The 21239-nt window shown below is 43.8% G+C and overlaps 1 protein-coding gene across 3 annotated transcripts in view; it reads right to left on the bottom strand.

The window, feature by feature from the left end:
* Window positions 1–942: 942 nt before the first annotated feature.
* The window catches only part of GSK3A (glycogen synthase kinase 3 alpha), a 60462-nt gene continuing 40165 nt past the window's right edge, over window positions 943–21239 (bottom strand). For 2 of the 3 annotated variants that reach the window (XM_040327311.1, XM_040327309.1), the window contains exons 2-11: window positions 20328–20515; window positions 20118–20201; window positions 17459–17569; window positions 17234–17364; window positions 14012–14118; window positions 13795–13892; window positions 11155–11250; window positions 9283–9469; window positions 7585–7653; window positions 943–1542 (exon numbers count right to left, since the gene is read on the bottom strand). In XM_040327311.1, the coding sequence (XP_040183245.1) occupies window positions 1478–1542; window positions 7585–7653; window positions 9283–9469; window positions 11155–11250; window positions 13795–13892; window positions 14012–14118; window positions 17234–17364; window positions 17459–17569; window positions 20118–20201; window positions 20328–20515 (1136 nt within the window). In that variant the 3' untranslated portion in view covers window positions 943–1477. Of the gene's footprint in view, window positions 1543–3486; window positions 3543–7584; window positions 7654–9282; window positions 9470–11154; window positions 11251–13794; window positions 13893–14011; window positions 14119–17233; window positions 17365–17458; window positions 17570–20117; window positions 20202–20327; window positions 20516–21239 lie in introns of all 3 variants that reach the window. The other variant, XM_040327310.1, reaches the window with a different exon arrangement.

Raw genomic sequence — 21239 nt, 5'->3', positions numbered from 1 at the left:
AAATGTCTGAAAGAACATCCACAGTATGTGCTGCTCTACACTGACCTGTCTGCATCCGCCCTATGAAGAGAAGGAACACAAGACTAAGCCCGGCTCACACTATATGTGAATCGCGCAGGAACTGCACCGCATTCCTATGCAATTCATTGCGGTACGATGTGAGCTTATTTATTTAGAATGAGCTTAAAGCGCACAAAAGTGGCGTGGGCATCTTTTTTGAAGCTGCAAATCAACCAGGTAGCGTGGTCCTTTTGTACCAGGCGATCCAGTGCACTGCATGTGGGGCGTTTTCAACTCTGCATTGACACCCGCAGTGCATCACAAACTCTGCGATTGCAATGCGGGAAATGCACAGGGATTGCTGCGTTTCCTGCGCCACTTGTTAACCTAGGCCAGAGATGGTAGACCTTGGCACCCCAGATGTTTTGGAACTACATTTCTCATGATGCTCAACTACACTGAAGACTGCATGAGCATCATAGGGAATGTAGTTCCAAAACAGGCCGACTGATTACTCTGTGGGAAAATTGTGCCCAAAGCAGATTTTCTTTAGGCACTTTCATAAATGAAGTCAAAAGGAACTTTGCATTTGTATCTAGATTATTCTGAACTGCACAGGTAACAAGGGACTGCAAGTGGCTATTGGTCTATCAGATAGGTTTATGCATGAGGCCCAGAATCCTAGGAAAGGCAAAGCATTGCATTATACAAGATAAAAAAAAAGTTCTAAAAGCCGTTGGCAGAAAACCAGAACCACTGCCACAGAGGTACATTAGTACAAGGGGGGAGGGGGGGGGCTAAACATTCTAGGGCAGATAATCTAATTTACCATGTGCTCTGGTGCCTACACTGACTGGACAGCAGATAGATTCTGTATTTGCCATGTTTGGCAGCTTCAATGGACCTTCAGACAGTCACTGGAACATATGATGCCTACAGCTCTACATTCGAGAAGTACTGTTTATATTAACTGGGGAGACTGATATACATACACCAAAAAGGGACAAAGGACAATCGTAATTAAAGGAAAAGAAAAAAAATATATATATGCATTGTTCCTTTGCCCACTTCGAAACAACTGAACACTTGACAACATGATCAAAGTTGGCCAGGAGCCACCACATGACAAGCCAATGGACTGACATTGATGAGATGCCCAAAAAGGTCACCCGTGTTTTGAAGGTGTCCAAAGCAGCGCTTTACAGCTTTTTCAGGCATCGGCTTCTGTGCAGTTAAAAAGGAAACCCCTGACTTCCAAATGACAAAAATTGATTGGGGTGTTAAAACCCCAGTAGTGGACGATCAAACCGCGGCTGATCAAAAAAGTCAAGTGATGAGGTGAAGATAAAACAGGACATCCCCATAATGCCAGATGCCTCTTGCGCACGGGTAGTGTCAAGCGTCAGCTGGGATGGAGAAGTGAGAAGAGCACAGATGAGATGGGGGTGGGGTGGGGGTGAAGGTGGAAGAGTAATCCTCATGAGTTGTTCAGCTCTGCTACGTCACTGGTTTTGAGTCTGTCTGATCCAGGTCTTGCCTCCCCTATTAAAAAAAATAAAAAAAATGTAAAATACTTTTAGGCATTTAAAAATCGGATTGCCCTTATGCAAACTGACATTTCTGGAAGTGTGAAAGGCAGATCTTCCCCTTCCCTCAAGTTCATATTGGCTCATCTCTATGCTGGACAGTCTTGATAAGCAAACAAGAAAACTGGGAGAGACCAGATCTGCCCCCACCCACCAGAATGGTCAGTTTAAGGCAGTGATGGCGAACCTTGGCACCCCAGATGTTTTGGAACTACATTTCCCATGATGCTCATGCACTCTGCAGTGTAGTGGAGCATGATGGGAGATGTAGTTCCAAAACATCTGGGGTGCCAAGGTTCGCCATCACTGGTTTAAGGTATAGCGGGCACCTCCAGGAATCTGCACTGCTGTTAAAGTACATGTCTGGGAAAAATAAAGTACAGTATGTGCTCATTTATCTGAATTTGGTCTCTTTAGGTGCAAACACAGAAATGTACCTTTTGGGCTTGTTCACACTAGCGTTGCTCCCATGGACAGACAGGCCACCAGGAGACATTTTCACCTCCTCACCAGCAGACTGACGTTCTATGGTGTGCATTGCATGCAAGTTGCAACACGGCCCCATTCACTTGAGCAGCAAGAAGAGTTCTGGTCATGGGTGTACACCTGCCCATCCGCAATGCTTTGTGGCATGTGAACACACCCAACCGCTGCTTTTCCAGCCAACGAAGCAGTTGCAAGGCAGGAAAAAAAAACCACAGTTCAACTGCGTGGTTTTACTGACCCCCAAACGCTAGTGTAAATGAGCCCTTAAAGCGGTAGTTCACCCTCACTGACATGATTTTACCATCGAGACAGGCATTGTAGCGCGAGCTACAGTATGCCTGTCCCGATTTTTTTTTTTAACCCCGGACTCACAGTGTAATCGTACATTATAGATTTCGGCTCCCGCGGGGAATGGGCGTGCCTATGGAGAGGGAGGATGATTGACGGCCGGCCCTGGCACGTCACTCTCCCCGAAGACAGCCGGAGTAGGTCTCGGCTCTTCACGGCGCCAGCGCACAGGCTATGCGCAGGCGCCGTGAAGAGCCAAGCCTATTTCGGCTATTTCCGGAGAAGCGTGACGCGCCAGAGCCGGCCGTCAATCATCCTCTGTCTCCATAGGCACGCCCATTCCCAGAGGGGAGTCGGTATCTTCGATGTACGAGTAAACGGTGAGTACGGGGAAAAAAAAAAAAAAAAAAAAAAATCGGGACAGGCATACTGTAGCTCGCTCTACAATGCCTGATTTTATGGTAGAACAAAACTTTTTTTTTTTTAGGTTTATAGGGTCAACCCCCGCTTTAATCTGCCAAAAAAAAAATAAAAAAAATACACATGTGCTCTTTACTTCATGTAGTCAGCCTAAAACTCTGCCTCAGTTCTGCCGAAATCCCAAGCAGTGTAGCCAGCCCAGCCTGAGCTCTCCCCTGCTGGACCCACCCCCATGTTAGGGAGATTGAGCGGAGGAGGTGATCTGTAGTCCAGCATAGAAGGCAGGGCTGACACCACTTGGGATTTCAGAGCATGATGCATTGGTTGGCTCTGATAATCAGGACCACACTGATTTCAGAATCTACAGGTATTTTCTGTACTTCGTTTATGCCTGTAAAAACACAAGGGAAATGTACATGTATGTACAGCACATGCTCATATTATCTTACCCAGGCACACACTTTAATGGTTGTAAAATATGCATTGCATGTTAAAACTTGGTTGACTTTCCACCTGCTCCCTGCCTGTAAAATCGTTTCCTAACCTTTGGATTGCTCTCCTTTGGTCTATAAGAAACGCCACTGAAGAGCTTTCCAGATTCAGTGAACTTTCCAAATGCACAAGAAGTAACTTTGTAAAACATTGTTAGTTCTCTTTTCCCAGCCTCTTCACATCATTACAACAAAGTCCAGAAAATCAAATTTACCTGAGTCGACCCTGGCTATGAAACAGCTGCCTTCTGTACATGCGTCGGATCCCTCCCTGTTGACAGAGAGATCACCGCACAATTATATTACAAATACAATTCACTGGGTTAGTTATGAAGCAGCTGCCTTCACAATATGCCATCTTGTTTTATTCATCTTGGGCCTCATTCACCCCCGGGAATTTAGCCCTTGGCACAGGAGACTACAGCATTTTAAAAGCGGGCGAAAGGCACAGCACTCCTGCCAGCAGCATGGGAGGCTTAAAGTTTGATGTCACAATGTAGAGTATAAGTTTTTCTATCATCTGTGCCCAGTCTTGCCACACAGAGTTAATCCAGCTCTGAGCAATCCTCTTATTGTTCAGTGAAAATTAAAGCGGGAGTTCACCCAAAAAAAATTTTTTTAACATGAGATTGATGCTCATTTTGTCTAGGGGAATCAGGTAGTTTTTTTAAAATCGAAGCAGTACTAACCATTTCAGAGAGCGATCTTCTCCGCCGCTTCCGGGTATGGTCTTCGGGACTGGGCGTTCCTATTTGATTGACAGGCTTCCGACGGTCGCATACATCGCGTCACGAGTAGCCGAACGTCGGTGCAGCTCTATACGGCGCCTGCGCACCGACGTTCGGCTACTTTCAGAAAATCGTGACGCGATGTATGCGACCGTATGAAGCCTGTCAATCAAATAGGAACGCCCAGTCCCGCAGCCCATACCCGGAAGCGGCGGAGAAGATCGCTCTCTAAAAACGGTAAGTACAGCTTCGATTTAAAAAAAAAAAAAAAAAATACCCGATTCCCCTTGACAAAATGAGCCTCAATCTAATGTTAAAAATTACGTTTTCGGGTGAACCTCCACTTTAAGACTTCCAGATAAAAACATGTCTAAATAAAAAGTCCTTCCCTCTATCCTTGCTTTGAGTGACAGGTTATTTACATATCTAGCTTGGACATGTTAATCATATGTTATGTTAATCATATGTTATGTTAATCATATGTTATGTTAATCATATGTTATGTTAATCATATGTTATGTTAATCATATGTTATGTTAATCATATGTTATGTTAATCATATGTTATGTTAATCATAATATGAGGTGATCCACAGTATAAAAAGTGAGAAATACACGCCTCCCCCACATAACACATCCTGGTAATATACAATGAACTGTGGATCACCTCATATTATGATAAACATAACATAAGATAAACATGTCCAAGCTAGATATGTAAATAACCGGTCACTCAAAGCAAGGAGAGAGGAAAGGACTTTAGACAGGTTTTTATCTGGAAGTCTGTTAATTTTCACTGAACAATAAAAGAGGATTGCTCAGAGCTGGATTAACTCTGTGGCAAGACTGAGCACAGATGATAGGAAATCTTATACTCTACATTGTGACATTTTGGGTTTACATCCACTTTAAAGCTTGTGTAGTTGGATGTTGCACTGAGTGGTAACATTTCGCCCAGGGATGAATGCCACAGCAGCTTTCAGGCTCCATTTTCTAGGCTGTCAGCAGCAAGGATAGACGGGTGCACCTGTGCCTTTCACAAGCTCAGGGGGGCCCCACATCCACAGTGCATGAGGCCTTTTCTGCAAAACTCCAGTGGAATAAAATTTATAGCCAAGAGACAGCTTACTGGTAAGGCAGCTACAATGTAATGCAGCTCATCAATGTGGAAACAGCATTTAAACTGAGATTTGGAGTGCATGAAAAAAATTTAAAGTGCAATCCTCGTTTTTTCCCCTGACCAAACCACCCTCTTCCCTCCACAGATGCATACTTCTCATTCTGGCAGCCGCAACCTCGGGTGACCATTTACATCCCGTTCCACAAGTCTCACTGTCCCCAACTACCTGTGCATAGACATATAGAAGGGAGATGGCCCTATAGAAGCCTCTGGCTGTATCGCACTGGCACAGGCAGAATGTTACTGCACACCTGAAGCCCCAAACATGCATCTGTGGACAGGGAAAAATGGGTTTGATTTGGTCAGAGCAAATATAAGTGTACTTTGTTTTAGGTTAATTAAATTCATGTACATAGACAAGTAGAGCAGAACAATACTTTTTTTGAGACAGTGTGGTAAGGTTATAAAACCTGCCAGGCTGGTATTGCTGTGCTTTGATATACAAGTGCTTTGGATTACAAGCAAGTTTCTGGAACGAATTATGCGCGCAAACCAAGGTTTTACTGTAGTTCCATTTTGAATAATTTAACATACATTCGTTACCTCCTGTATTTGTGGTCTCAACATAGCTTCACAGCATTTTTTTTTTTTAACCTAGCTGGCGTTTGGACAGCCTAATTTTGCCTTTGTTTCTCCCCCCCCCCCCCCCCCCTTATGCCGTTCACTTTTCCTCTCTACCCCCCCTCCCCCATTTTTTCAACTTTTCTTTTCTCTTCAATTTACACTTTGTTATTTTGATTAACACTCTTTGTAAAGCACTTTGCATACTCCCGACCCATGCTGGCTCTAGTACTTTACAAGAACTCTTGATTTTCAAATGTACTTTATATGGCAACCCTTTGTGTTGAAGATGACTGGTGGTATTCCAGCCTTTTATATTCGCTCTTGATGTTTTAATATGTTCCGCCCACGCGGTGGGCTTTACCAATTTGAGGTCATTCTTTGCCCACAATTTGTCTCTTTTGGAAAAACCTTTCGACATGCTGAAACAGAATTTAGTGCCAGCAGAACAAGCAACTCCCACAGGCAATCCAATACAGGAGGACCCAACAGTTTAGTTTAGAGATCCTGGGCTGTATTTTGGATCAGGCTGGGATTTTAAAGTTATATTTTCACTGAAACTGGAAACCCCTAGGAACCTCTCAGAACCAACATGTCCCAAGACTGCAGCTGTTCCTTCCTTGGAAGCGTAAAAATTCAGCAAAACGAATGGTGTAAACCAGTTTTAGCTGATTTTTTTTCTAAAGCGTATTAAACAAAAGTTTTGCCCTTTTTGGTATTAAACAAAAACACTGAAGTTTAACCACTTTAACCACCGGGTCTTTTTCAGACTGTGCACAAGTCAAAATCATTTTTTGCTAGAAAATTCATTAGAATTTTTTTTTCCCCCCAACACCCTAGAGAATAAAATGGCGGTAGTTGCAATACGCTATAACACCGTATTTGTGCAGTGGTCTTACAAGCGCACTTTTTTTGTGGAAAAACACACTTTTTTTTATTAAATAAAACTGTAAAGTTATTCCAAATAATAAATACAATTTCTCCCAACATGTCACGCTTCAAAATTACGCCCGCTCGTGGAATGGCAAACTTTTACCCTTAAAATTGTCTATAGACGATGTTTAAAAATGTCTACGCGTTACCAGTTTTGAGTTAGGAGTTATAGGGCTATAATTATTGCTCGCGCTCCAACGATCGCAGCAATACCTCGTTTTTTTTACATTTTTTTTTTTTGACACTGTCCTTTTAGGTCACTTCTTGCCATTACAATGAATGTAAACATCCTTTAAGAGCATTGGGTGGAAGTGACGTTTGACGTCGCTTCCACCCTACAATGCTATGGAGCTGAGCGGGGGACATCTTCCCCTCACTCAGCCATCCAGGCAGTGAGGGGATTGGCGCCGCCGCTACTGACGGCTCTGGTGAGCAGCAGAGTGCAGCGGGAGGAGGGTCTCCTCTACCGCCGCTGATAAAAGTAATCTGTGAATCCACCGCAGAGACCACTTTTATCTTAATGAAAAACACTAGCTGCTGCCATAACAGTATTTAGTGTCAAAGTACCAACGCTGGGGTACAGCGATTTGCGTAAAGTGGTAAATAAAAAGCTAACCCCTAGGTCTGTGCATGTTGACTTTTTCTGCAGATGGAAAATGTAGACAATCGATTGCTGCCAGCAGTTAGTGGAGGGGTGTGCGATACTTATTGGTTCCGCTCTGTGTGCAATCTAATACATTTCTACACAGGCCAAAACTCATGCCATTTTTTAACATTGTAGTATGAAAGGTTTTGTTGGTTTTGTTGGCTTTCAATGACAACCTGCTGTGTGCAAGCGGTAAATATGAAACATTCAAAGGATTAAGGCAACCTATGATTTTCTTACACCCAAAATGCTACCGCACCACTTACCATGATGTAACTGTGACTGTGCATGAGGGGGTATGAGGATGGAGTTCAGTGTGGGCTGAATGGAGAGTTCTGCAAGAAAAAATAAAATAAAAATGTAATGACATTTGGCACTTTGCACCATCCTCTCACACGCATTTAACCACTTCCAGTCCGGGCCTTTTCTGGCACTTGTTTACATGCAACAATCAGTATTTTTTTGCTAGAAAATTACTTGGAACCCGTAAACATTTTTCAAAGCAGAGGCTCCAACAGTGGTTTGCAAGAGAATTGATTTCACAGGGGATATAATTTGCTGCTCAGTGATTCCAGTATTCAAGTCTGCCCAAGGACACACACACACACACACACACACACACACACACTTTCTCAGAATAAAAATAAAAAATGCTACGAGTAAAGGCGATACACTTCAAAACTGCGCACGCCCTGCGAGAAACCACATAACTTACTATCCGTAGGTGAAGCTTTAAAAGCCTTTACAGGTTACCATTTTAGATGTACAGAGGTAGTCGGGTGCTAGAATTAAAAAATTACTGGCCATGATCTTGTGTGGGACGATCGTTGTTTGCGTGCGTGACTGACGCTCAGTCACTTTTGCGCAGGGTTTGGGACCCTTTGAGAGATCTGGGGTCTAAGAGCACAAAATCCCACAAGATCTGTGTTTTTAATTTTGATTTTTAAAAATGGTGTGGTTGACATACAGGTAAGCCAGAAGCAATACAACATAGTTTCCGGGTTACCATAGCGGAGAGCCACGCAAACCTGATCCTGGCTTTGTTCAGCTAGCCGGCAGCAGCCAGGCATCATCCTGGTATAACCAATGAAAGTCCAGCGACGCATGGGTATGTCACTGGTCCGAAAGTGGAAGTCACTGGTCCGGAAGTGGTTGATGATACTTAGGGCTGGTTCCCACTGGTGCAATGTCCAACATCGCAAATGATTTGCACTGCAAATCACATGCAATCTCTGCGATGCGATTTCAGCCAGATAGTATGATGGCTGAATTTGCGCCGCATTTGGACCAAACTCGCACAGGATCTTTTTTGGTTCGCAATTGGATCGCCTGGGTTAATTGACACTCCCAGCAGTCAGCATAGGGCAGTGTGAACTGCTGCCAGGAGACATGCGATGCAGGAACCCACATCGCTCCAGTGTGAACCGAGCGTTAAAGTGAAATCGCCCTTCATGGATGATTATAGTACCTGTAGTCAGTTTTCACTGCTGGCAATGAGGCAGTCTGAAGTCACTGGTTGTCCAGCACAATATTTAACAAAATAAATCTTTTGGCCCCACAGGCACACAAGTTCGAACAACCCATGCGTGTAATGGCAAGGCTCTGTTCACATCTCCGCGTTCTGGAATCGCCGCGATTCGCAATAGAGGCAAATCCCAATAGCACTACAAACACCCTGAGATTTTCCTACGATTTGTCGGGTGACAATCGCGTGATGCCCGTCGCCCAAAAGTAGTACACAAGCTTCTTTCGGGCAACGGGAGTCCCGCGATTCTATTTGCGTTAGTATACCCCGCGATTTTCGTCGCCTTACACATTGATGTAAAAAAACGGGAGTTAAAGTTATTTTTCATGACTTTCAGCATACACTTGATTTACCCGTGCGGTCACATTACTGGCTCTCTTGGACCCTGGAGAATCTTGAACACAAACCTAAAAGACTGCTCCACTCCTGCTAATCTTACCTACAGAACTGAAATTGAACATGTTAGGCAATTCCCTGCCGCTGGGTAGGCGTGTATTGGGGTCGCGAAGCTCATCAAAGAAGGAGTGTGCACAGGCCTGTAGTGGGGAGGCGCGGGTGTCTGGGGTGTACTCCAAAAGCCGGCTGCACAACGTGATGGCTTCAGGAGAGGTACGGGGCTTAAAGACCTGAGGGAAAAAAAACAAAAATAAGGTTTTAATGCATGAAATGATTAACAAAAATGTAGTACATTTTAAACAAGAATGTACTGAATTAGGAGTAAAGTAATACAAGGCTTCCTTTATTTTGCAGAGATCAGAGGGAAGCCTTGAATTTATTGATAAAAATACAAGGCTTCTCCTAAATGACAAAGAAGCACTTTGCCTAACTTTTTCTGGCAGCAGACCAGACGTCACCCTTAAGGCTGCCAGAAGACAGAGCCGCTAATGCTCCTACAGTCCATCACTTCACACATAGCTGCTGCATGGTTCTGTAATGGAAATAAAGTGAAAATAAACCTGGAATTCTACTTTAAACCGCTTGCCGACAGAATAGCACAGCTGGGCAAAACGTATGGGTACGTCGTTCCCTTTAAGAGCGGCGCCCCCACAGCATGGCAGGGGACCCGATGAGTGTGGCTGGCGGGCGGAATTGTAAACACACAAATACCCGTTCTGTCAGGGGAGAGGAGACACGTAGTTTGTTCCTACTAAGTAGGAACAACGACATGTCTCCTCCCCCAGTCAGTCATTTTCCCATACAGTTAAACACTTCCACGGAACACATTTAACCCTGTGAGCACCCTCTAGTGTTAGCCCCTTCCCTACCAGTGACATTTACACAGTAAACAGTGCATTTTTATAGCTCTGATCGCTGTATAAAAAGGTCAACGGTGCCAAAAATGTGTCAAGTGTACGATCTGTCCGCTGCAACACAGCAAAAAAAAAAAAAAACCCCATCAATCTTTCCCATAGCTTGTAGACGCTAGAACTCCTGTGCAAACTAATCAATATAAGCTTACTGTGATTTTTACCAAAAAAAATATGTAGAATATATTAGCCTAAACTGACTTTAATTTGGGGGATATTAAAGCAAAATGTAATTAGGTTAGCCCCCCCCCCCAAAAGTGTTGCTTTGAGCACAAAAAAAGCCTGCAGGTGATCAACTACCAAAAGCTCTAATTGAGGGGAAAATAAAGCCAATTTTGTTAACTTAATGCATCCTATGCATTAAGGTAAGAAAACATCCGATCGCACCAGCCCCCCCCCCCCCCCCAAGCCCCCGTTTTACTTACCTCTCCACTCAAAAGTCCCATGGACGTTCTCGTCTTCCCATTTGGTTCCCAGCCTGGCCATTGATTGGCTAGGCTGGGAGGATTGATAGCAGCGCAGCCATTGGCTGGCGCTGCTGTCAATCACAGCAGATGACGGGGCGGGGCCGAGTGATACAGTCGGCGGCTATGGGCGCCGCTGTATCACGGGAGCGCGCTCGCAAAAGCTTTCCACCATGCGAGGGAGCTTGCATGAACGTGGAAAGCTTTTGCAAGGAGGAACAGAGACAGCCGCCGAGGGACCCCAGAAGACACGGATCCGGGCCACTCTGTGCAAAACGAACTGCACAGCGGAGGCAAGTATAACATGTTTAAAAATAACAAACAAAAAAAATCTTGCCTTTAGTGTCCCTTTAAAGCGACACAGTGCCAAATAGTAAAAAGTGCTCAGGTCAGGAAAGGGGTATTCCCGGGGCTGAAGTGGTTAATAAAAGCAAATTAAAAAGAGGTGAATAATTTACCCTGCAACCTCTTATGAAAAGGTTATGTATACACTACAGTTCACATTTTGCTTGGGATGCAGTACATTTTTTTGCAACTTACCTTTGTCCAGGGATGTGCTTTTATTTGTGGAAATTTGAATTCTGTGTAATTTGGATTCATCTCTCTGATTTGTTCCCGTGTGGGAGTTCCTAAAACCTTGATTACAAGAAGGGGGGACAAAGTTGAGTCTCATTTACATACTTAAGGAGTTGCCATTAGTTCAGTACATCTGTAAGGGTGGCTTATGACAAATCTGCTGATATAAGGCCACCAATTCAAAAGTTAAAGCAGAACTTCAGAATGAACAAAATATAAATAGTGCATTTTCAGCGAGACTCCCCTCCTTACTACAAAAAGTTACATGCTCCAAATCTAGAAGAGAAGGACTTATTCCTCACATGGCGCTCCTCTTTCCGAGGCTTGGAGTTGTGGTGGACCCCTTGCGGTCCGGTACAATGCAGGAATTTGTCCACCAGCCAGGGGGCCAAAGAGAAGGCTTTAGGGTGAGGAATAATGCCTACAGTGCCTTGAAAAAAAATAAGTACCGTATTTATCGGCGTATACCGCGCACTATTTTGCCCTGAAAATCAGGGCAAAATCGTGGGTGCGCGATATACGCGCCGAGTTTGAATACTGCGCCGACATATACTGAGCGCAGTACACTCGTGTATAGTCGGGCAGTCTCTGCTACACTCGCGCTCACGTCCTGTACGTCCAGGATGTCAGCGCGAGCATTGCCGACTATACGCGAGTGTACTGCGCTCGGTATATGCCGGCGCAGTATTCAAACTCGGCGCGGGAAACGAGCGAGGACACGACGAAGAGGACACCCGAAGCCGCAGACGGACCCGACGAGGCCGCCGTGCAAGACACCAAACTAAGTACAAAAATCTTTTTTTCACAGGAATTTCTGGGCAAATTTAGGGGTGCGCGCTATACCCCGATAAATATGGTATTCAAAAAAACCTTGAAATTTTCCACATTTTGCCATGTTACAACCAAAAACTTATATTTTATTTGATCGACCAACACAAAGTGGCACATAATTGTGAAGTGGAAGGAAAATATATGTTTTTTATTTTTTAAAGTGGTGTAAATTTGTATTCGGCCTCCCCGAGTCTATACTTTGTAGAACCTCCTTTCACTGCAATTACAGCTGCAAGTCTTTTTGGGGGATGTCTACAAGCTTTGCACACCTAGAGTGAGATTTTTTTTTGCCCATCAGGCAGGCCTTTGCACTACAAGGTTTTGGTAAATCTGAAAGAAAAAAAAGCCAATAATGCGTGTATGGAGCTTTACAGGTTTATTCTAAGATTGCCCTGTAATTGGCTCCATCCATCTTCCCATCAACTCTGACCAGCTTCCCTGTCCCTGCTGAAAAAAAAGCATCCCCACAACATGATGCTGCCACCACCATGTTTCACAGTGGGGATGGTGTGTTCAGGGTAATATGCAGTGTTGGTTTTCTACCCCACATTGCGTTTTGACCAAAAAGTTTAATTTTGGTTTAATCTGATCAGAGCACCTTCTTCCACGTTTGCCGTGTCCCCCACATGGCTTCCTACAAACTGCAAACAGGACTTATGGCTTTTTAACAACGGCTTTCTTCTTGCCACTCTTCCATAAAGGCCAGATTTGTGGTGTGCACGACTCGTCCTGTGAACAGATTCTCCCATTTGAGCTGTGGATCTCTGCAGCTCCTCCTGTTACCATGGGCCTCTTTGCGGCTTCTCTGATGAATGCTCTCCTTGCTCGGCCTGTCAGTTTAGGTGGACGGCCATGTCTTGGTAGGTTCGCAGTTGTGCCATACGCTTTCCATTTTCGATGACTCACTGTTTGTGTACGAATACATTCAGAAGCTTTTGATTCTAAGCTCCTTGAGGGCTTATGTGAATGTATAATATATGTAAAGCACTGCATACAATTGATGACAGCTCACTGAGGACAGCTTGATCTCAACCGCATCAATAATGGAAGAAATATCAGCAGCTTCACCACAGAAAGCACCTTTAGCAGGTCTTGAGTTTGAACCAGACGCTTTCCAAAAAGCCATGTTCCTGGTTTAGGCGAGACATTCTTAGACAAAAACACAAATGGCTTGAAATCATGTCCTAAATTACCCAGACAAGGCAGATAACAAATATCTGATCACTGGTATATTATAGCAAAACCATAACAAATATACACAATGTATCAATGTTCTATGCCCAGGACAGAAAGGGCTCTTTCACATGGAGCGGATCCGTATTGATCCTCTCCGTTAGCCCGTTTGGCTCAGCGGGAATTCCTCCGTAAATCCCTGCTGAGCTGTCGGCGGACAGGGCAGTCCCCGCACACAGTGCAGAGACCGCCCTGTCTCCTCCGCTCTCCCCTATGGAGATAATCGGATTAATATGGACCGTGTGTCCGTATTCATCCGTTCCGCCAAAAGAAAAATAGTTTTTTTCTTCCGTCCGCAAAAGCGGATCTTTGCGGAAGTTAGCGGATGCATCATCCGCTAACGTCTGCAATCCCATAGGGATACATTACAAGTCCGTAAACGGACTTGTAATAAACGTGTGAAAGGGCCCGAAGCCCCGGATTGTTTATTACCTTTTAGCATCAAGCTAACCCAATCAAACCATTCCTTACGCCCCCCCCCCTAATTATATTAGAACATGTTACAAAATAAACACCACAGCTATTTTCTGTTAAACTGACCTTTATGATCTCTACCAACTGGTCCACCCCGCTGTCTCCAGGGAAAATGGGCTGACCCAAGAGTAGCTCTGCCAGAACACAACCTGCTGACCATATGTCTGGAAGGGGAAAAAAAAAAAAGAAGTAGTGTCACTATAAACAGTCACAGGTATGTTGCAGATCGGGTGGGCAATACTGCCAATTACCTAGATTGGGCTTCACACTGCAATCAACTTACCAATGTTTGCAGTGTAGTCTGTGGCTCCGAATATAAGTTCTGGTGCTCTATAGTAGCGGGAGCAGATATACGACACATTCGGCTCCCCCCTCACCAACTGTTTTGCACTGAGAGATTGAAACAAAAAAAAAAAACTGTATTCCTGATTGCAAAAGAAATCTCAACTACGTTTAAAAAATACAGACAAAATCCATGTTGTATTGAGTCATTTTGTGTATATAGCTATGAAGATTTTTTGTGGTTCTAAAGCCTAAACATTTTATACCTTAATGCATTCCCTGAATTAAAACGGTAAACATGTTTAGGCAACGGTATCGCCCACTTCACCTCCCTTATACTTACCCGAGTCCTCACTTGATCCAGCAATGCTTGTTTGTAGCAGCTCTCCCTACTCAAAGGCTTTGCAAGACAGCAGGAGCCAATGACTTCTGCAAATCAGATCCTGGTGATGAGGGAGGAGGGGGCCTCTGTGCAATTCCATTGCAGAGCAGGTAATTTTTTTAAACAGACACCCCATTGACTTACAATCACTTTAAAAGGTTTCATAATCATATCAGTACAATCAGTGATTTTTCTAAAGCAGAACTATACCTACCTTCAGTCCTGGAGCTCCCCACAGGCATCTTTGGTCTGCCGTCATCTGGTTATTGATCGCCGCCTGCTTTCATTGGCCTGGCCAAGCCGACACCACGCCTGTGCAGGCGATCAGTCAGCTCGGCATTGCTGAATTTGTACGATCAGCTCACTGTATGGAGCAGGCAGGCAGGTAACTAATGCAGAAGAGACATAGTAATGTCTTTTGCATTAAAATCCTGCCTGTGTGTCCTTTAATTCGGCATGAAGTTCCACTTTAATGGCTACTGAGAAAGTTAAATTGCCACATCTGATAAGGCTTAGAGCAACTTAGGATATGGTCTGTGGCCATTGGCTAAGGCCACAAGGCAAATGAGATACAGAGTGTGCTGGAAGGGTACTTACAGCATTCCAGCCCTACAGGCCACACCCCCTTTAGGGTAAAAAAGAAAAAACAGAAACCGATAACACCCATTTTTACAAAAAAAAAAAAAAAAATCCATCCCCCTAGGACATTCGCAAAAAACGGACATGCTGATCATGGAAGGGGTATATTCTGGGTTGACCTACAATTTTCATTTGCCAGTGAGCAGTCCTCATAGCCAGTAGTAAACAATGCAACATCTCCAAGATACGCCTCTTCCTAACCAATGACACTACAAAAGCCAATTCACTCCCTGTCATCTCTCACCTCGGCATGCCATTATGTACCCCCGCCCCCTCTTCAGTCCTTCAAATGCTGCCGCCAGATACTGACAACTTAGAAAGCCATCCATAGTTTTCCCCCCTAGTTGCATCACTAACCTAGTCTCAAAATGCCGAATAGTTTTTTGTTCCTCATGACCTCCAGCTCTCTAGCTCCCTTGTCGCCTCCTATGCTCACCTCCAGGACTTCTCCAGAGCCTCTCCCATCCTATGGAACTCCCTACCCCAATCTGTGACAATTTTACTCTGCCCAGTTTGACGATCTTTGAAAACAACTCTTTAAAGAAGCCTATCCTGCACCCACCTAACAATTCCACATTTTCTCCATGAGCCCATCCCCCGGTACCACCTTTTGAATCTCTGGACCTTCCCCTTTCGAAGGTCAGCACTAACATTTAGGGCCCTTCAATTCCTCCTGTATTCAACTGTACTGTAATTGCACGGTCTGCCCTTACGTTGTAAACCACTGCGGCAACTGTTGGTGCTATAGTGATCCCGAATAGCATTATCCAGAAGGTTTCCTGTGTCCCTCAAAAGGACAAGAAAGAAATTTCCACTTTTCTTTATAAATAAAAAATATTTTTATAAGAAACTCAAACGGCAACGTGGAAACTGCCATTGCTTTTCTAGTGGTACAGTGAGAGAAAAAGTTTTTGATCCCCTGCTGAGTTTGTACATCTGCCCACTGACAAATGATCAGGCTAGAATTTTAATGGTCGGTTTATTTTAACAGTGAGAGACAGAACACAAATACCCAAAAGAAAAAAAACTTTATAAATTGATTTGCATTTTAATGACCCCTTCACAAAACATGACTTGGTGACAAAACCCTTATTGGCAATCAGAGGTCAGGTGTTTTTTAGTTTCCAGATTTGCACACCTCTCAGGAGGGATTTTGTCCCACTCTTTGTAGGTCCTCGCCAAGTCATTGAAGGGGTTGTAAAGGTTAAAAAAATAAAATAAAAAATAACTTCCATAAATAGCTTCCTTTACCTTAGTGCAGTCCTCCTTCACTTACCTGATCCTTCCATTTTGCCTTTAATGTCCTTATTTCTTCTAAGAAATCCTCACTTCCTGTTCTTCTGTCTGTAACTCCACACAGTAATGCAAGGCTTCCTTACTGGTGTGGAGTGTCGTGCTTGCCCCCTCCAGGAGAGTCAGGATGCCCACTAACAGAACTCCTTTCTCTGCAACGTAGAGAGAGTCCGACTCTCCTGTAGTCCAAGGGAAGGGGCGAGCACGACACTCCACACCAGGGAGAAAGCCTTGCATTACTGTGTGGAGTTACAGACAGAAGAACAGGAAGTGAGGATTTCTCAGAAGAAATAAGGACATTTAAAAGCAAAAATGGAAGGAAGGATGAGGTAAGTGAAGGAGGACTGCACCAAGGTAAAGGAAGCGATTGTACCTTTACAACCCCTTTAAGGTTTCGAGGCTGAGGTCTGGCAACGCGAACCTTCAGCTCCCTCCAAGAGTGCTCCTAATCTCCGCTTGCTACCTGGGAGCCAGAAATCCTTTTTCACTCATTAAAATACAAATCATTTTATAAAACTTTTCTAGACATTGTTATTCTGTCTCACTGTTAAAATAAACCTACCATTAAAATTATAGACTGATCATTTGTCAGTGGGCTAAAGTACAAAATCATCAGGGGGATCAAATACGTTTCCCCCTCCCCTCACTGTAGACCTGTAGCGTTGCTCTATGCATCCAGCGCCAATGGTAAGAGCAGAAATATTGCCAATATAAACAGGACTGCCGAGCAGATACAAATATGTGGCATACAGTACCATCAATGTGTTAGGAGGGCATCCCAGCTGCAGGGTCAAACAGCCAGATATCGCCAAGGGTTTGACATACATTAGGCACAATGGTACTTAAAAACACAGAAAGCCAGCCCTTAATGTAGGTGGCTTACATACAGAAGGCATATTTTAGACTTACCTGCCAAAGTCACAGAGTTTCAGCACTGCTGTATCCGGATCAACCAGTAAGTTCTGCGGTTTGATATCTCTATGGCAGACACCTTGAGAATGGATATAGGCCAGACTACGGAAAAGCTGGTACATATAGACCTGGGAGGTGACAAGACAATCAATCACTTTCTGAAAGGACAACAATCGCCACCAAATTCCCTCCCATCACAAATATGTTCCCGTCGTAGCTCACCTTCACATATAGGGGCGGCAGCGTGGATTTGGCTTTTGCAAAGTGCCGAGCGACGCGATAGACTGTTTCTGGGACAAAGTCCAGGACCAAGTTCAGATAAACTTCATCTTTCTATTAAAAAAAAAAAAAAAAAAATGAAAAAAATTAAATCTCATACATTCAGTAATACAGGATTTCATTTTTTTTTTTTTCTTCTTCTCTTAAAAAAAAAAAAAAAAAACTTTAAACACACCACACACACAAACAAATGTTATACTTGGCTGCTCTGAGAAGCGATTTTGCAGAGGATCTCAGATCCTCTTCTCGGGTCCCTCGTTGGCGCTCCTGGTCCCTCCCTCCTGTCAGGTGTCCCCACAGCAAGCAGCTTGCTGTGGGGCACACAAGCTGAGCAGCAGCTCTGTGGCCATTCAGACACGGAGCCTTGGTCTGGCCCCACCCCCTCCTTTCAGTGCCTAACTGACTTTGACAGCAGCGGGAGCCAATGGTGCCACTGCTGTGTCTCAGCCAATCAGGAGGGAGAGTCCTGGGTAGCCGAGACACTCATGCACATCGCTGGATCATGATGGGGCATAGGTAAGTGTTAGTAGGGCTGCTGCACACTTTAATGCATAAACTGCTAAAGGACCGCCCCACATACATATACTGCAGCCGGGCAGCTTTTTAGCGCGAAGGCAGTCAAGTACATGTTTTATTTTCGTCTGGGGCATGGCCAGGGACACAGCAGGAGCCAATCAGCAGGTCTGGCAGACCTGGTGTCCGCCTATCGTTCAAGGCAGACAGAACAGTGGTCTGCCTACGTAAACAAGGCAGATTGATGTTCTGTGACCGAAAACAGATTTTTTTCTTTACACTACATTTAATTTTTAGCTTGCCCCTGTTATCCCATGCCAGTGTCATTAAAGTGGATATAAACTCACTCTCATCCTAAACTACAAACTGCCATAGTGCTGATCTATAAGGATATAGATGCCTCCTGCATGTATCCTTAGCTGTCAAATGTCTCCCCTCTGTCCGTTCTAAGAACTGAAAAACTGCAGATTCTGTGGGTAGATCTGTTGGCTAGAGCTCTGTGGGTAGAGTTGTGATGTCAGTAGACTCCCGGCCCACCAATACACTCCTTGTCAACATGCATTTTTTCCTGTGTATTCCTTACACTAAATTCTGCTATGATCACTAACATCCAATCAAAATCCAGAAAAGTAACCACATGACTTCAGAAAAGGAGTGCGGGTGAAAATTGAAAAATAATGCCCGTCTCCAGGCTAGTGCATGAGATATGTAAATAACCTGTCACTCACAGCAAGGGGGCGGACTAAGGTTTTTCGCCAAGTCAGTTTTATTTAATTGAATAAAAGGATCGCTCAGAGCTGGATTAAAGCGGGGGTTCACCCAAAAATAAATTTTTAACATTACATTCAGCCGAGTTGCAATAATGACAATCGGCTGTTTTTTTTCCTGTACATACTGTATTTTTACCGGCGCTTACGGGTATGCCGTTCCTATCTGATTGACAGGCTTCCGACCGTCGCATACAGCGCGTCACGAGTTGCCGAAAGAAGCCGAACGTCGGTGCGGCTCTATACGGCGCCTGCGCACCGACGTTCAGCTTCTTTCGGCAACTCGTGACGCGCAGTATGCGACGGTCGGAAGCCTGTCAATCAATTAGGAATGCCCAGTCCCGCAGAAGACATACCCGGAAGCGGCGGTGAAAATACGGTATGTACGAAAAAAAAAAGCCGATTGTCATTAGGACAACTCGGCTGAATGTAATGTTAAAAATAAATTTTTTGGGTGAACCTCCACTTTAACTCTGTGTGGCAAGACTGGGCACAGATGACAGGAAATCTTATACTGTACATTGTGACATCAAATGACCATACATATTTTTTAGCACTGCTCAATGCATTAGTGTCACAGGTCCCCCCAAAAAAAGTGGGAGTGTTTGATTTGTATGCCGCGGTCCTGCTATAAGTCGCTGATCGCCGTCATTACCAGAAAGAAAAAAAAAAATCCATAAAAATAGCCCTCAGTTTAAAGACGCTATAACTTTTGCGCAAATATACACTTATTTGGATTTTGGGGGAAAAATAAAAATATTGGCCAAAATGAATGAAGAAATTAGATTTTTTCTTTATTAGCAGAAAGTAAAAAAAACTATATATTTAAAATCTGTCTTGTTTATAGCGCAAAAAATGAAAACTGCAGAGGTGATCAAATGCTACCAAAAGAAAGCCATGTGTGTGTGTGTGGGGGGGGGGGTTGGAATACATTACATTTTATTTGGGTACAGTGTTGCAGGACTTGTCAGTCAAAAGTAAAGCAGTGCTGTATTGCAAAAAAAAGTGCCTGGTAAGGTGATCAAGATTTAAAAGAACATAAAAGAACATTGAAGAAAAAAAAAGTAAGGATCGGTAACCCAAAGCAATCAGCGTATGGTGAACCAAGATAGGAGCAGATTCTGAGGGTTACTGTAATCTGAACATTCTTTTTACAATGGTTCAGAAGCTTGAAAGACTTGACAGAGCATGACAAAAGAGAAAAAGAATTTGAACACTTAAGAAAAAAAGATAGATCATTTTAGTACAACAAAAAGCATTTGAGTGAATCTGGTAAAGTGCAAGTATGGAGAGGAATGAAGGTGGGTGGAAGCCAGTCTGACCTTCTCTCCGCTGGAGTAGAAGAAATATCTCAGACGCACAATGTTACAGTGATCCAATCGACGCATGATCTGCAGCTCACGATTCTGTACAAAAAAAAGGAAAAAAATTTAATTGAATGCAAATAAACGTGAAAAAAAAAAAAATAAAAAAAATAATCAGTCTGTCAATACAGTTTAACCGTTTTTAAAAATGACCAATTGGATCCCTACCTTAAACCTTTTGTCTTGCAGAACTTTCTTAATTGCCACCATCTCGCCACAATCCACAAGTCTTGCTTGATAAACCACGCCAAACGAACCATTGCCGATGACTTTGATATCCGTATAGGACACCTCCTGCGGACGGTCTGGTCCCTGACCTGGCGTGGCCACTACTGTGGTTACTTTTCCATTGTCTCCTGTGAAGAGAGAAAGTTACATCTAAGTAGGATGCCAAGTTATTCAAAATCTTTTATTGTTCAGTATCCACGACACTTTACCAAGCAAAAAAAAAAAAAAAAAACACACCCAACTAGAAAAAAATAAAACTAAATGCACATTGCAAAAAAGAGATTTTTAATACAGCTTACCTGTAAAATCTTTTTCTTGGAGTACATCACGGGACACAGAGCGGCATTCATTACTATATGGGTTATATGGAGTACCTTCAGGTGTAGACACTGGCAATCTTCAAACAGGAAATGCCCCTCCCTATATAACCCCCTCCCATAGGAGGAGTACCTCAGTTTTGTAGCAAGCAGTATGCCTCCCAAAATGGTCCTCAAAAAAGAGGGGTGGGAGCTCTGTGTCCCGTGATGTACTCCAAGAAAAAGATTTTACAGGTAAGCTGTATTAAAAATCTCTTTTTCTTTATCGTTACATCACGGGACACAGAGCGGCATTCATTACTATATGGGATGTCCCAAAGCAATGCTTACAATGAGGGGAGGGAGAACATCTCCAAGACAAAAGGATTTAATTTAGAGATATACTCAAATCATAATAAATCCAACTTATTTGAGAAAAATAATCTTAAATTTTAAATTTAACTCAAAAAAAGAGGAGCCCCCGGGATCCGAGGGTCTCAAACTGCAGCTTGCAGCACTGCCTGCCCGAAGGCAGTATCAGTATTCCTTCTTACGT

The sequence above is a fragment of the Rana temporaria genome, chromosome 10 (genome assembly GCF_905171775.1).
Source record: "Rana temporaria chromosome 10, aRanTem1.1, whole genome shotgun sequence".
Lineage (NCBI taxonomy): Eukaryota > Metazoa > Chordata > Amphibia > Anura > Ranidae > Rana > Rana temporaria.
The sequence above is the reverse complement of the archived record's forward strand: the minus strand, read 5'-3'. Positions and strand labels throughout refer to the sequence as shown.